The sequence below is a fragment of the Bactrocera dorsalis genome, chromosome 1 (genome assembly GCF_023373825.1).
Source record: "Bactrocera dorsalis isolate Fly_Bdor chromosome 1, ASM2337382v1, whole genome shotgun sequence".
NCBI lineage: Eukaryota > Metazoa > Arthropoda > Insecta > Diptera > Tephritidae > Bactrocera > Bactrocera dorsalis.
This window is the reverse complement of record NC_064303.1, coordinates 51,862,400-51,874,863: the sequence shown is the minus strand read 5'-3', so window position 1 is coordinate 51,874,863 and position 12,464 is coordinate 51,862,400. Positions and strand designations below refer to the sequence as shown.

Sequence of the window (12,464 nt, the reverse complement as noted above, 5' to 3'; positions counted from 1 at the left end):
AACAAATAATAAATTTGAAAAATTATTTCTTTATTTAAGTTTGAATTTAAATAAGTTAGTAAGCAACGATTTTATTTTGTTTTGTTTGCTGTGTAAATTTTGAACCGCAAATTATGATGGGTGAAATTCCGAAGAACGAAAAATTTCCTATTAGGTCTTTTGAAATTTTTCCTACCGGGTCTGTTTTTTGCTTGCTCACACTGCACTTGCAGTCAACGTTATGCCTGGTTTTCACTAGGTCATATTTGACGTCAAATGCTGTCAAAATAATGAAAACGGGTTGTCATATGGTGTCAGTTGCGTTTGCCGGCATATTTGCCAACGAACGGCAATTTAAATTGACAGCGAAATGAAAACAATCAAAATACGTTATGTGGCAACATTTGACATCAAAATTAGTTTTGCCAACATGTTGGCAAATTATTTCCATTTGCCGCGTGAATGATGTGCAAAAATAAATACAAAAGATTTTTCACTTTTCAAGGTAAGTGTTTTATTATATTTTCTAATTTCAATTAATGTATTATTTCAACCTTTTTCAGTTTCAAAATGGCAGAAGAAATAAGTGCAAATACAGAAATGGAAATTCCAAGCATCAAGCGGGTGCGAAAAATGAAAACAAAGTGGACAGCGGAGGAGACTGAGCAACTTATTCAAGAAGTGGAGTCAAGGGAAGGAACCTGGAATTTCCTTTCTGCGGATTATCGCGATAGGAATTTGCGTGAGGCTCAGTGGCATGAAGTGGGAGAAACACTAAATATGCCACGAGCCGAAGTATCAGCCAAGTGGAACAGCCTTCGTTGTTCTTTTCGCGTAAGTTTTTCACATATAGTACACAATAGTACATAACAAATTTCATTATATATATATCTTTTAGGCGGCCTTCAACCGAAGGGCTCAGACAAAAAGTGGACAAGGTGCTGGAAGAACGACTACCATGAACCCACTCTACAATTCGTTAAAGTTCCTCGAGCCTACATTAAATGTTGAAGCGAGCACCACTTCAAATTTAATAAATGTAAGTATATATATCTATATATATAAAATTAAGTGGCAAAACTTCCTGTTCGCATACTCCTCCTAGACGGCTTGCCCGATTTCAATGAAATTTTCAGGGGTGATTGGGGTCTGTTTGGAGGGTGCACATAAGAAATTTAATGTGTGTATCATTGCGCGTTTTGCAAAAAAAAAAATAAAATAAAATGATACATCCCGCCTATACAAATTCTCATGAAATAATGTTTTGCCGCAAGATTGGTAGTCCTGTCAAATGCCTTTTAATTCCTTTCTAATAAACAGAAACAACTGGCGGATGTTTACAACTAATAAAAAACATTAAAATCGCATGTTGATCGTATTTGCCTTTTTGTTCTTTCTATTGACATATTTTAAAATTGTGTGTATTTTTCTCTGATTTCAACGTGATTAACATTCTGCGTACAACACAAAGCAAGTGAGTGTTGTTGTTGTTTCGTATGTGATGCCATGCGGTTCGATTGTCGCTTGAAAATGCGCGGTGTGTGTAAAAAAAAAGTGTTTCAACATTGTGTGTTTTTTCCAGATTTAGTTCCATCGATTTGCTACATTTATTCGAACCGATTTTGTGTGCAACACACACAAAGCAAGTGAGTATTGTTATTGTTTCGTTAGTGCTTCCATGCGGTTTGCAAATACACTGTTGGTGGGTCTTATTGCATATGCGTGTGTAGTTTAAGATGTAGTTTTAGGTTAATTTTTACATTTTTATTTATGTACTTCAAATATGCATACTCTAGAAAATGCCTCGACTGCGCCAACGTAATACGGTTGGCAGGCATACGAGTGATTCACGTCGAATGTCAATATTAAGAAGAAATCACAGCGAAGAGCAACGCGCTCAAGTGAATGGCCGAGGTAGAGCGGTGTACAGAGAGCGGCGTGCACAGATTAGAGCTGAATTCGCCGACAATCAACGGCCAAATTACCGTCAAGGCCGAGTTCCTGTCCGCCTTCGCGATCAAATGGAACATGTTGGCTTTCACTACGATCCTGACTGCGACTACAGCCTGCATGGTGCCATCGGAGCAATGGATATTATTTGTACGCTTTGCAATGCAGCGAAATTTCGAGGAGAAACAGCTGGCATGTGCTGCTCCAGTTGCAAAATGAATCGCCGACGTCTAAGCATTTCTTGCAGAACATACAAGCGTACAATTCATGCTTTCAAATGACTTCTTTTGGTGCCACAGAGATCATTAGAGATCCATTTATGCCGACGTTCAAGGTGATTACTTTGCATGGAATTTCCAGTGAAACATTTGACATTTTTATTCTGCAGATTCAGGGACAAATATACCATCGAGCAGGCTCGCTCATACCATTTGTCGATGCCAACTATCAATTTTTGCAAATATATTTCATCGGTAATGAAACTGACCAACTAAATCAACGATGTAAAATTGCGACCGGCACAAGGCGAGAAATCGTACTAAATATGCAAAGATTTCTCAATGAGCACAATGAATTGATTCGATTGTTCAAAATCGCATTGGACCGCATGCCGTCTGATAACCGTCGAATCGTCATCAGAGCAGACAAAATGCCGATGGGGCAGCATGCCAGACGATTCAACGCACCAACAATCGATGAGGTGGCAATCGTCATTGTTGGCGAACAGTTTGAATCGCGAGATATTGTACTGCACCGTAGAAACGAACAACTTCAGCGTGTTTCCGAGCTACACCGTAGTTATGATGCATTACAATATCCGATATTATTGTGGAGAGGTGATGACGGCTATCACATCAATATGCGATTGATGAATCCAACTACTGGTAAAAAAGTACAATTTCTGAGAAGAAATGCTACTTACGATTCAATATTTTGTGTATTGTTCATTTACAGGCCAAGAAACACCGAAAAAACTCAGTGCGATGAACTTCTATTCGTACAGAATAATGATTCGTCCGCAAGAAGATAACTACATCCTGAAATGTCGCAAGCTTTTCTATCAGTATTTGGTTGACATGTATGCGAAGATCGAGACCGAACGTGTCAACTTTATTCGATTCAACCAAGCGAAATTGCGTTCTGAAGAGTACATCCATTTGAGAGACGCCGTAATGAATGATGTAAATGTGAATAGCATTAGACGTCTGACAATATTGCCAGCCACATACATCGGCAGTCCGCGCCATATGCACGAGTATGCGCAAGATGCGATGTCGTATGTGCGCCATTACGGCAGACCGGATCTGTTCATAACGCTCACGTGCAATCCCAAGTGGAATGACATCAAATGCCATTTGTTCCCCGGTCAATCAACAACTGATCGTCACGACTTGACAGCACGTGTATTCAGGGAAAAGCAAAAAGCAATGATGGATTTAATTGTGAAACTTTGTGTTTTTGGAGAAGTTCGATGCTGGATGTACTCGATCGAATGGCAGAAAAGAGGATTACCGCATGCACACATCTTGATTTGGTTAGTTCGCAAAATACGACCAGATCAGATTGACAAAGTCATCTCAGCGGAAATTCCAGATGAAGCAATCGACCCACAATTGTTCGACGTTGTAACAAAAAACATGATCCACGGCCCTTGAGGCGCTATTAATCCAATGTCACCATGCATGATTGACAATAAGTGTTCAAAGCGCTATCCTAGAGCTTTAGTTGATGATACAATCACTGGAAATGACGGATATCCATTATATCGGCGTCGATCCGCTGAAGATGGTGGTAATTCAACGGTCATAAAAGTTCGGGATCAAGACGTTGATGTTGATAATCGTTGGGTCGTGCCGTATTCACCATAGTTGTCAAAAATTTTCGAAGCGCACATCAATGTAGAATATTGCAACTCTGTCAAATCGATTAAATACATCTGCAAATACGTAAATAAGGGCAGTGATATGGCAGTTTTCGGAGTGGCTGATTATCAGACAATCGATGAAATTCAGCAATACCAAATGGGCCGTTATATAAGCAGCAACGAAGCGGTATGGCGCATTTTATCGTTTCCAATACACGACTGGCATCCCGTTGTTCTTCATTTGGCAGTTCATCTCGAAAATGGTCAACGCGTTTATTTCACTGCAGACAATATACAACAGAGCGCAGCACGACCACCGCGGACAACACTTACTACCTTTTTCGAGTTGTGTGAAACCGATGAATTTGCAAGAACATTGCTATATTCCGAAATACCACAATATTTCACTTGGAATCCATCATCGAAAACATTTCAACGACGAAAGCAAGGGGAGCGTGTTGACGGTTATCCAAATGTCCGTAAAACCGATGCATAGGACGCATTTACACCATCCATCCGAACAACGCCGAATGTTTCTATTTGCGTCTGCTATTAGTCAACGTGCGCGGACCAAGATCATTTGATGATTTACAAACTGTTGACGGTCAGTTGTGTGTGACGTATCGTCAAGCATGTCAGCGATTGCATTTATTAGAAGATGATATGCATTGGGACACCGCACTTCATGACGCATCACTCACATCTCATCCAAAACAAATACGCGTATTATTCGCAATAATAATATCTACATGCCTTCCGTCAAATCCGCAAGAACTGTGGAATAAGTACAAAGGCTGCATGACCGAGGACTTATTAGTTTTGGCGCGTAATCGAGCATCGGACGCAGACTTGCTATATACATTACAAATGTATAATGATGCTTTGATATTGGTTGAAGATCTGTGCCTTACAATTGCGAATAAGGCATTAGCGCAACTTAGCATAACTGTGCCCAATCGTTCAGTGATTGATATGCTTGACCATGAGCTTCAACGTGAACAACAATACGATTGCAATGAATGCGTGCTTTCATACAAGCTAACATTACCAAATTAAATATTCAGCAGAAAAATGCTTATGATAAGATTATACAAGCGGTTGACAATAACGCCGGTGGATTCTTCTTTCTGGATGCGCCCGGTGGTACAGGGAAAACGTTTCTGATCTCGTTGATTCTTGCTACTATACGGTCACAGCAGGAAATTGCGCTGGCAATTGCTTCGTCAGGCATCGCTGCTACTCTACTTGATGGCGGCCGAACAGCACATTCTGCGTTGAAATTACCGTTGAACATCCAAGTCGTTGAAACACCAACGTGCAACATATCGAGGAATTCAGCAATGGCAAAAGTTTTGCAAGGAGCTGGAATAGTTCTATGGGACGAGTGCCCAATGGCTAACAAAAAGTCATTAGAAGCATTCAATAGAACAATACAAGATTTACGCCAAAAGCAACAACTTTTTGGCGCAGCATTAGTCTTATTATCCGGCGATTTTCGGCAAACTTTGCCAGTCATTCCTCGATCAACTCCTGCCGACGAAATAAACGCATGTTTAAAATCGTCAGTTTTGTGGAGACATGTTCAAAGGCTGACTCTTACCATCAACATGCGAGTCCAATTGCAAAATGATCGATCCGCAGCGGCGTTTTCGAAGCAGTTGTTGGACATTGGCGAAGGCAAAATACCAATCGATGATACCGGTTTGATCACATTGCTGAACAACTTTTGTACACTTTTACAATCGAAAGAAGAATTGATTGAAAGTGTATTTCCGAATATTGTTGAATACTATCAACGCAACGATTATTTAAGTGAACGCGCAATATTGGCACCAAAAAATGTACACGTCAACGAAATCAATTTTGCCATTCAAGAAAAACTGCCAGGAGAAGCTACAACATACATATATATCGATTGATAGCGTTTTGAATCAAGATGAAGTAGTCAATTATCCAACTGAGTTCTTGAATTCTTTGGATCCCCCCGGTCTGCCACCGCATCGTTTGGTCCTGAAAGTCGGTTCACCCATTATACTTCTACGAAATCTTAATCCACCGACTTTGTGTAATGCACAAGGCTTTCAGTCAAAAAATTGTGGCCAAATTTGATTGAAGCAACAATACTAAATGGCAAGGCAGCAGGTGATGTCGTACTCTTACCACGCATTCCCATGATTCCAACGGACATGCCGTTTGAATTTAAGCGCTTGCAGTTCCCAGTACGTCTTGCCTTTGCGATGACCATCAACAAATCGCAAGGGCAAACGTTTCAAGTGTGCGGCGTCAATTTGAAAGAACCGTGCTTCTCCCACGGCCAATTGTTCGTCGCATGCTCGAGAGTGGGAACACCAAGGTGCTTATTCATTTACGCGCCAGGTGGAAAACCAAAAATGTTGTATACCAATATATTTTATAAATAAGTAACAGTTTTACAACAATAAATAAAACACAGAGTAAAAACCTTAAGAGTTTTAATCGATTTAGGTGTAGCGAGGCACACAGGGTAACAGCTAGTGTATATATAATAATTGATAAAAAAAATATTAATATTTATTTTTCATGTGTTTATTTGTTATTATAGGACAGCTCGTCGACCCTGACCACTCCAACAATATTGTTTGAGTCGGAAACGGTATCTGGCGATATACCACCAACGCCATCTACATCACGACCCAATTCAAGGAAACGTCGTGTTGAAAAAAACGACGATGGATACATTGAAGTAGTTCAACGTGCGCTGGAGACCCTCACATCTGCTACAAAAACTGATGCTTGGGATGATTTAGGCAACTTTGTGGCATCAAACGGCCGTGAGTGGGACCAAGAATCTCCACAACTGGCCAGAGAATTCAAGCAGGACATATGTGAATTAATATTCAAGTATCAGCAGAAATTCACACGGTAAAAACAGTTGCAGTATTTTATATGTAATAAAACATAATTTTGCTGTTATTTTATAGCTCAGCATAATGCCGTTTAAATATAAAATCTTTAACTAGTCACTATACTATAGTCAAATGAAATGATGTACCTAATGTTCCTTTTTTATATCTTTTTATATATTTTTTTAAATGAACTTTGTATTTTTATAATTAGTAATAAAATAATAAATACAAAATTAGAAATGAATTATATAAATATATATTGAATTCAAAATGATATAACTTTTGTTTTATTTAAAATTCAGAAAGTTTTTAAAATAGGTATAATGAAAATATTTTGTATTTACAAAATAAGTTAAATCATAGAATTACACATTTATAAATGAGAAAGATAGGAGTAAACTACAAAGAAGAGTTATGCAATATTGTCCTATTATATTGCCATTCAACCTCTCCATGAGGAGTCATGAAATACTCCATAAATCTTTCACGGACATTTATCGCGCTGTCTGCTGGTCTACCTAAAACACTGCTTGGCCGAACTGATGGAAGCATTCCATTTTCCCCCAACTCCATTCGCCAATTACCTGGATCGGTAATGCCATTTGTGTCTTTGTCTACGTCAGACATTCGTATATATATAGACTTGCGTATTAATAGGTAATTATGTAATACACAAATCGCGAGAACAATAACTGTCGCATGTTCGGGAGTAACGTCCATCGGCCTTCTGAGGATTCGAAAACGCGATGCACAAATGCCAAAGACATTTTCCACCACATTTCTTGCTCTGGATAGCCTATAATTAAATATTTTGTACGACATCACTTGATTTCGGAAGCTGAATGGTTTCATTAAGTATGTTTTTAATGGAAAAGCGTCGTCAGCGACAATGACAAATGGCATTTCACCACTTTCATGTGGAAGTGACTTCGCTGGCGGAAAATTTAAACTGTTTTCTGCAAGTGCCGTCGAAAGAGCACATCTGAAAAATAATAATGTTTTTTAGTTATTAACGTTCAATGATATTATTTTATATTAGTTTTACCTTGCGAAAACGCCTCCATCAGATTCCCGACCATAAGCTCCAACTTCAACAAATAAAAATTTATAGTCGGCATCAACCAATGCCATCAAAACGATGCTATTGTATTTCTTGTAGTTGAAATACTCTGAACCGCAGTTCGCAGGCGCCTGAATCGCTATATGTTTCCCATCCAACGCACCGCAACAATTAGGGAAATTCCATCGCTGGTAAAAACGTTCCGCTATTTCTGTCCATTCCTCATGAGTGTTTGGAACCTTATTAGAAAATATTTTATATTTTATCACTGACTAACGTGAATAGGCATGAATACTCACTTTTAAAAACTCGTCCTTTAAAGCTTTAAAAATTGCACTACACGTGTTATGCACTACATGGCAGATAGTAGTTTTTCCCAATAGGAAAACACTCATTAAACTTGAGAAGCTATCTCCTGTGGCTAAATAGCGTAGTGTTACCGCCAGTCCTTCACCGACCGATATCGCTTCACGGAATCTTGTATTTAGTTTATAAATATGTGGAGTAAGGCGCGCCACTAAAAAGTCAAAATCTTCCATAGTCATCCTCAGGAAGTTCTTCAACCACTTTGAATCCTGAGAAACCAAATTGGCTCGTAGTGTATTATAAAAACCACAGGTGGAACGATTCCTTAGTCCTGGTCGAATCCACCACCGTTTTAGATTCCTTTGTTGAGTCCGCTTCCTTTTCCAAGCCCTTAATGTTGTTACTACAAATAGCGCGGCTGTTGCTATTGCAATCCTTTTATTTTTATTCATTTTTTTCTTTTCCTTTCACTTTTTTCACGCACTTTTTTAAAAATAATTGAGTTTGCAATCAGCTGTCCAAACTGCCTGTTCAAAAGTGACATCTATAGTGAAAACGGGTTGTCAATCATCTGACGCCAAATATTGTCGGCAGTTTTTAAAATGCACTGCTATATCGACATTTGATGAATTTTTATGACACAATGAAAACGCATTTGACACCAAATTAACAGCTGCTCGTTGAGGGAGTTTTTGATGTCAATTATTTTGACCTAATGAAAACCAGGCATTAGTTCGTTGTTAGTTGAGCGGGTAAAGCAATAAAACATATGTACGCGTAGGTACGGGTGGGTGCCAAAGCAACGCTACTTGGCTCTCAATAATTATATGCGTATGTATGTATGTCAACGGGTAAGGTGCAAAGCGGAATATGGCAATAACAGAGTTAGCAAATACTTTGTGCTTAATACCGGTTAAGCAAAAGATTTACTTTGGAATAGAATATGAATTTTGTTTTGGTTTCACTTTGCCGTTTTATTCCGATTTGCACTAAATTATGTATATCACAATATTTTAAATAAATTTTAGTTTGGGTACTTACAATTTTTTCTCCACGTATGTTGATAATTGATGAAGTTTGTTTAAATCCAAAGTGGTTGATTGGGTGGGGGAATATTAATCCGGAGGATCCAAAATACGGTTGATTGGGTGGGTGAAAATATGTATGTGCAAAAATCCTGATGATCCGAAATCCTGATCCAAACGATGATTAATTAGGTGGGTTTATTTTATTAGGCGGAATATCCGGCTCGAAGGACCAAAATGTCGGGGTTGTCGACGATATATTTGCCGGTGTGCCAAATAAAATAAAAACTATTAGATTTCGTGTAATTAACAATTCACTTTGTGTATTTGAGGGTGTGTAATATATGTATATGTATGTTAGTATATACAAGTGTGTGGGTATGTGTGGATATATACTTATAATTTGGGTTATATGAAATAAGTATAAATATAATTCTTATATAACTTAAGGGGTAATTTATAAGTATAATATAATATAAAATTTAAATAAAACCTGATGTGGTTATTTATGCCCGCGTTGAGACCTTTTATTCTGTTGCTGTTGTTACTGCTGATGCTGCTGTGGTTGTTATTGCTGCTGCTGCTTTGGCGCCGTCTGTCCGATCGCTGTGGTGATTCGTTTTATTGTGTTATTCTGTTTGTTGGGTTCTTCGCTGTTATGTTGGCGCTGTTGGGTGTTTTTTGCATTGTCCTCTAATTCGTATTTAGACGAGTTAGGAGAACAATGCACGGATGTGTTTATTTGGTATGAACACACTCTTTTTCGTCTGTCTACATGCTGCTGCGAAATGTTCACGCCGACCGCAATTGAAACACTTGGCATTTTTACCGTTTTTACTGTTCTTGTTATTGTTTCCTAAACCGTTTGCTACGCTTGCTTTGTTTTTGTTCTGGAAATTACTAGATACACATGTCTTAGCTTGCATTAGCACTTCTGTACTTTTATCTTGTTTTTCTTCAATTGCACTTTGCCACGCACCCTCTTCCAGTAATTTCACTTTTAACGCATTAAATGAGGGTAATGCGTCCCGTGTTTCCATTGCAACAACTAAATTTTCATATTGCGCCGGCAAACTTGATAATAAAATTATCACTAATATTTCCTCTGGAAGTTCAACTTCTATTTCAGAGAGACTCTCGCGAATTCAACAAAATTCGTTTATATGATTTGCAATAGCAGTCCCTTCAAACATATTTAGTTGTAATAGTTTTTTAAACAACAAAATCTTTCGCGCAGGCCCTTTTGGCTGATGTATTTCGCGGAACTTATTCCATGCTACCAATGCGCTTGTCAAATGCTTCACATGGTTTATTTGTGACGGTTTTACACAAAGTAAAATTGAGGCCAATGCTTTTTCATTTTTAATATCACATGCCGCTTTTTCCGCATTCGTCATAGTGTCTGATTTGACCTCACGGCCACACACAACGCCCCACAGATCGGAGTGTACAAGAACACTTTTCATTTGCACCGACCACGACGCGTAATTGGAATCGTCCAATTTTTCGATTTGGAAAAACGAACTCATTGTCTTTTAAACTATAATACACCGACGGACAGTATAATTATTTGCGTTTACGAATTTAAATACCGACACACAGTCTTTCGCTATATTAATACACAACAACGCGTGCGCACAAGTACATATATCACACAAATTCAAATTCGCGAATGCTGACACACAGCAGTGCCCTGGGCCCATAACCTGTTTTTTTGATTTATTGTGATAGACTAAAATGAAGTGAGTAAGAAAAAGGAATACAAACTAGTATGCAAAGAGATGAGGATAACCGAAAATAGTGATGGGAAGTGTTGCCACGTATATACATTTCCAACAAAAATAAATAAATAAAATAAAAATAAAAAATTATAAAAATGTTTACTTTATTTTTTTAGTAGTTTATGTAGTTTTTTTTTATTTTTTATTTTTTTTTTAAAGACTATAAATTACACTTTTTTGAATAAAAAAAAATAGAAATTGTAGTTCTTAATTTTTCTAAATTTGTTTCATCAAAATCGGACAAGTGGTTCGCGAAAATACGTCAAGATAAGGAAAAAATTTAAAAGGTCATAAAAAAACTGACGCATACGAACGCCAAACACTTTGAGGGTTTTATTATACTGACCTAGTACCATCACCTTGACTTGGAATTTCTCACCCCCCAGACAATAATCCCAAAAATGTTCCACAGTGTATTCGGTACCTGGGCGCGTGAGCTTGAATCGGTGGGCCAGGTCTCGAGGTATGAGTTTTCACATAAATGTGGGCGGTGCGACGCCCATTTTCATATTTTTGACGCCGCTCCTATGACTCCAGATGTAAATTTGTACATTGATTAATTACATTTTAAGTAGTTTTTAACAGACAACGTGTTGTTACCCGATGTCAGAATCTTTCACAGTGTTAGTAGGAGCGCTTAAAGGATTTTTCCTGTCCGAATTTGGCTATGATAGCTTGCACAGCTTAGGAGATAGGTATATTTTTAGTACATGGATGCCTCTTGCTACTGCATTCCATGGCCAAATAACAGTTTTATTTCCCTCTTTAGTGTTTCAATCGGAGATTGGATATAAATTAAGTAGGAATATACATAAGTTTTGGACCAACGCCGAACCCAATTCCATTTATATTCAACGCTAAGCCATTAATTGTTTACTTAATTTTCTTAAAATGCCAAACATTTGGACTAGCCTACATGGTTTAAAATCATTTGAAAAGTTGGAAATCGCTATATAGAGTTTATAAGGGTTCTAATATCATACGCTCAGATAATTTTGTTAAAACATCTTAGATCAGGGATGGGCACATTAGCCCTCAGTGGCATTTTACCCGTGCGGGCACGAGTGCACATTTTGAGGGCTAGGTGAGGGGATCATCGCGGGCAAACATGAAGAGGGAAGTGAGAGCAACGTTTTACCACTCCATATTTACAAATGAGAGCAACGTATTTTCCCACAGCATGTTTACAAATGTTTGTATTCTATTTGTGTGCTTAGCCACTCTCAATCAATAATGCCATACCGCGCAAATATATTTTTATTTGATGATTTCTTATATTTTTGAAAATATGTGTTCCCTTTCTATAGCGCGTATTATTATTTTAATACATTTCCAGAAGCAACTTAGATTTTTTAAATTTAACAGAACAATTATAAAAAAAAAACTAAATTCCTTGAATATTTTGCTGAAACAACCAAACTGAAAATATCACAAATATTAATATATATATATACATATATTTATATAAGCATTTTCATTAAATTATATATATATATATATATATATTATGGTCACAAGTATCGTTTTTTTATATATGCATATATATAAAACTGCCTTATCAAGCTGATGGCTTAACCGCTAGTGCTATATATATATATTAATTGTAATTGTATT

The 12,464-nt window shown here is 37.7% G+C and overlaps 3 protein-coding genes across 6 annotated transcripts in view; 2 read left to right on the top strand and 1 right to left on the bottom strand.

Annotated features, from left to right (window-relative positions):
• The window catches only part of LOC105222374 (protein abrupt), a 385,492-nt gene that overhangs the window by 368,915 nt on the left and 4,113 nt on the right, over positions 1-12,464 (top strand). The window lies entirely within an intron of this gene.
• Positions 533-6,884, top strand: LOC125775498 (uncharacterized). Of its 2 annotated transcripts, XM_049446160.1 has the most exons (4): positions 533-813; positions 878-1,018; positions 6,375-6,694; positions 6,754-6,884. In XM_049446160.1, the coding sequence occupies exons 1-4, from the start codon at positions 550-552 to the stop codon at positions 6,761-6,763; spliced, it is 735 nt and encodes a 244-aa protein (XP_049302117.1). In that variant the 5' UTR covers positions 533-549; the 3' UTR covers positions 6,764-6,884. The 2 variants fall into 2 exon arrangements, with proteins under 2 accessions (XP_049302117.1, XP_049302118.1); XM_049446161.1 differs by having other exon boundaries at positions 6,375-6,835.
• Positions 6,987-10,777, bottom strand: LOC125775354 (uncharacterized). Of its 2 annotated transcripts, none has more exons than XM_049445850.1 (5): positions 9,563-10,777; positions 9,086-9,237; positions 8,038-8,756; positions 7,724-7,977; positions 6,987-7,660 (listed from the first exon to the last, which is right to left on the bottom strand). In XM_049445850.1, the coding sequence occupies exons 3-5, from the start codon at positions 8,494-8,496 to the stop codon at positions 7,078-7,080; spliced, it is 1,296 nt and encodes a 431-aa protein (XP_049301807.1). In that variant the 5' UTR covers positions 8,497-8,756; positions 9,086-9,237; positions 9,563-10,777; the 3' UTR covers positions 6,987-7,077. The 2 variants fall into 2 exon arrangements, with proteins under 2 accessions (XP_049301807.1, XP_049301808.1); XM_049445851.1 differs by having other exon boundaries at positions 9,594-10,777.

Bases quoted from the DNA above. Each gene is read 5' to 3' on its own strand.
- LOC125775498 (XM_049446160.1), top strand. From the start codon at position 550: ATGGCAGAAGAAATAAGTGCAAATACAGAAATGGAAATTCCAAGCATC. The intron at 814-877 runs GTAAGTTTTTCA...TATATCTTTTAG, and splicing joins GCCTTCGTTGTTCTTTTCGC to GCGGCCTTCAACCGAAGGGC. The intron at 1,019-6,374 runs GTAAGTATATAT...TTGTTATTATAG, and splicing joins CCACTTCAAATTTAATAAAT to GACAGCTCGTCGACCCTGAC.
- LOC125775354 (XM_049445850.1), bottom strand. From the start codon at position 8,496: ATGAATAAAAATAAAAGGATTGCAATAGCAACAGCCGCGCTATTTGTA. The intron at 7,978-8,037 runs GTGAGTATTCAT...TTTTCTAATAAG, and splicing joins TAAAGGACGAGTTTTTAAAA to GTTCCAAACACTCATGAGGA. The intron at 7,661-7,723 runs GTAAAACTAATA...ATTATTTTTCAG, and splicing joins GATGGAGGCGTTTTCGCAAG to ATGTGCTCTTTCGACGGCAC.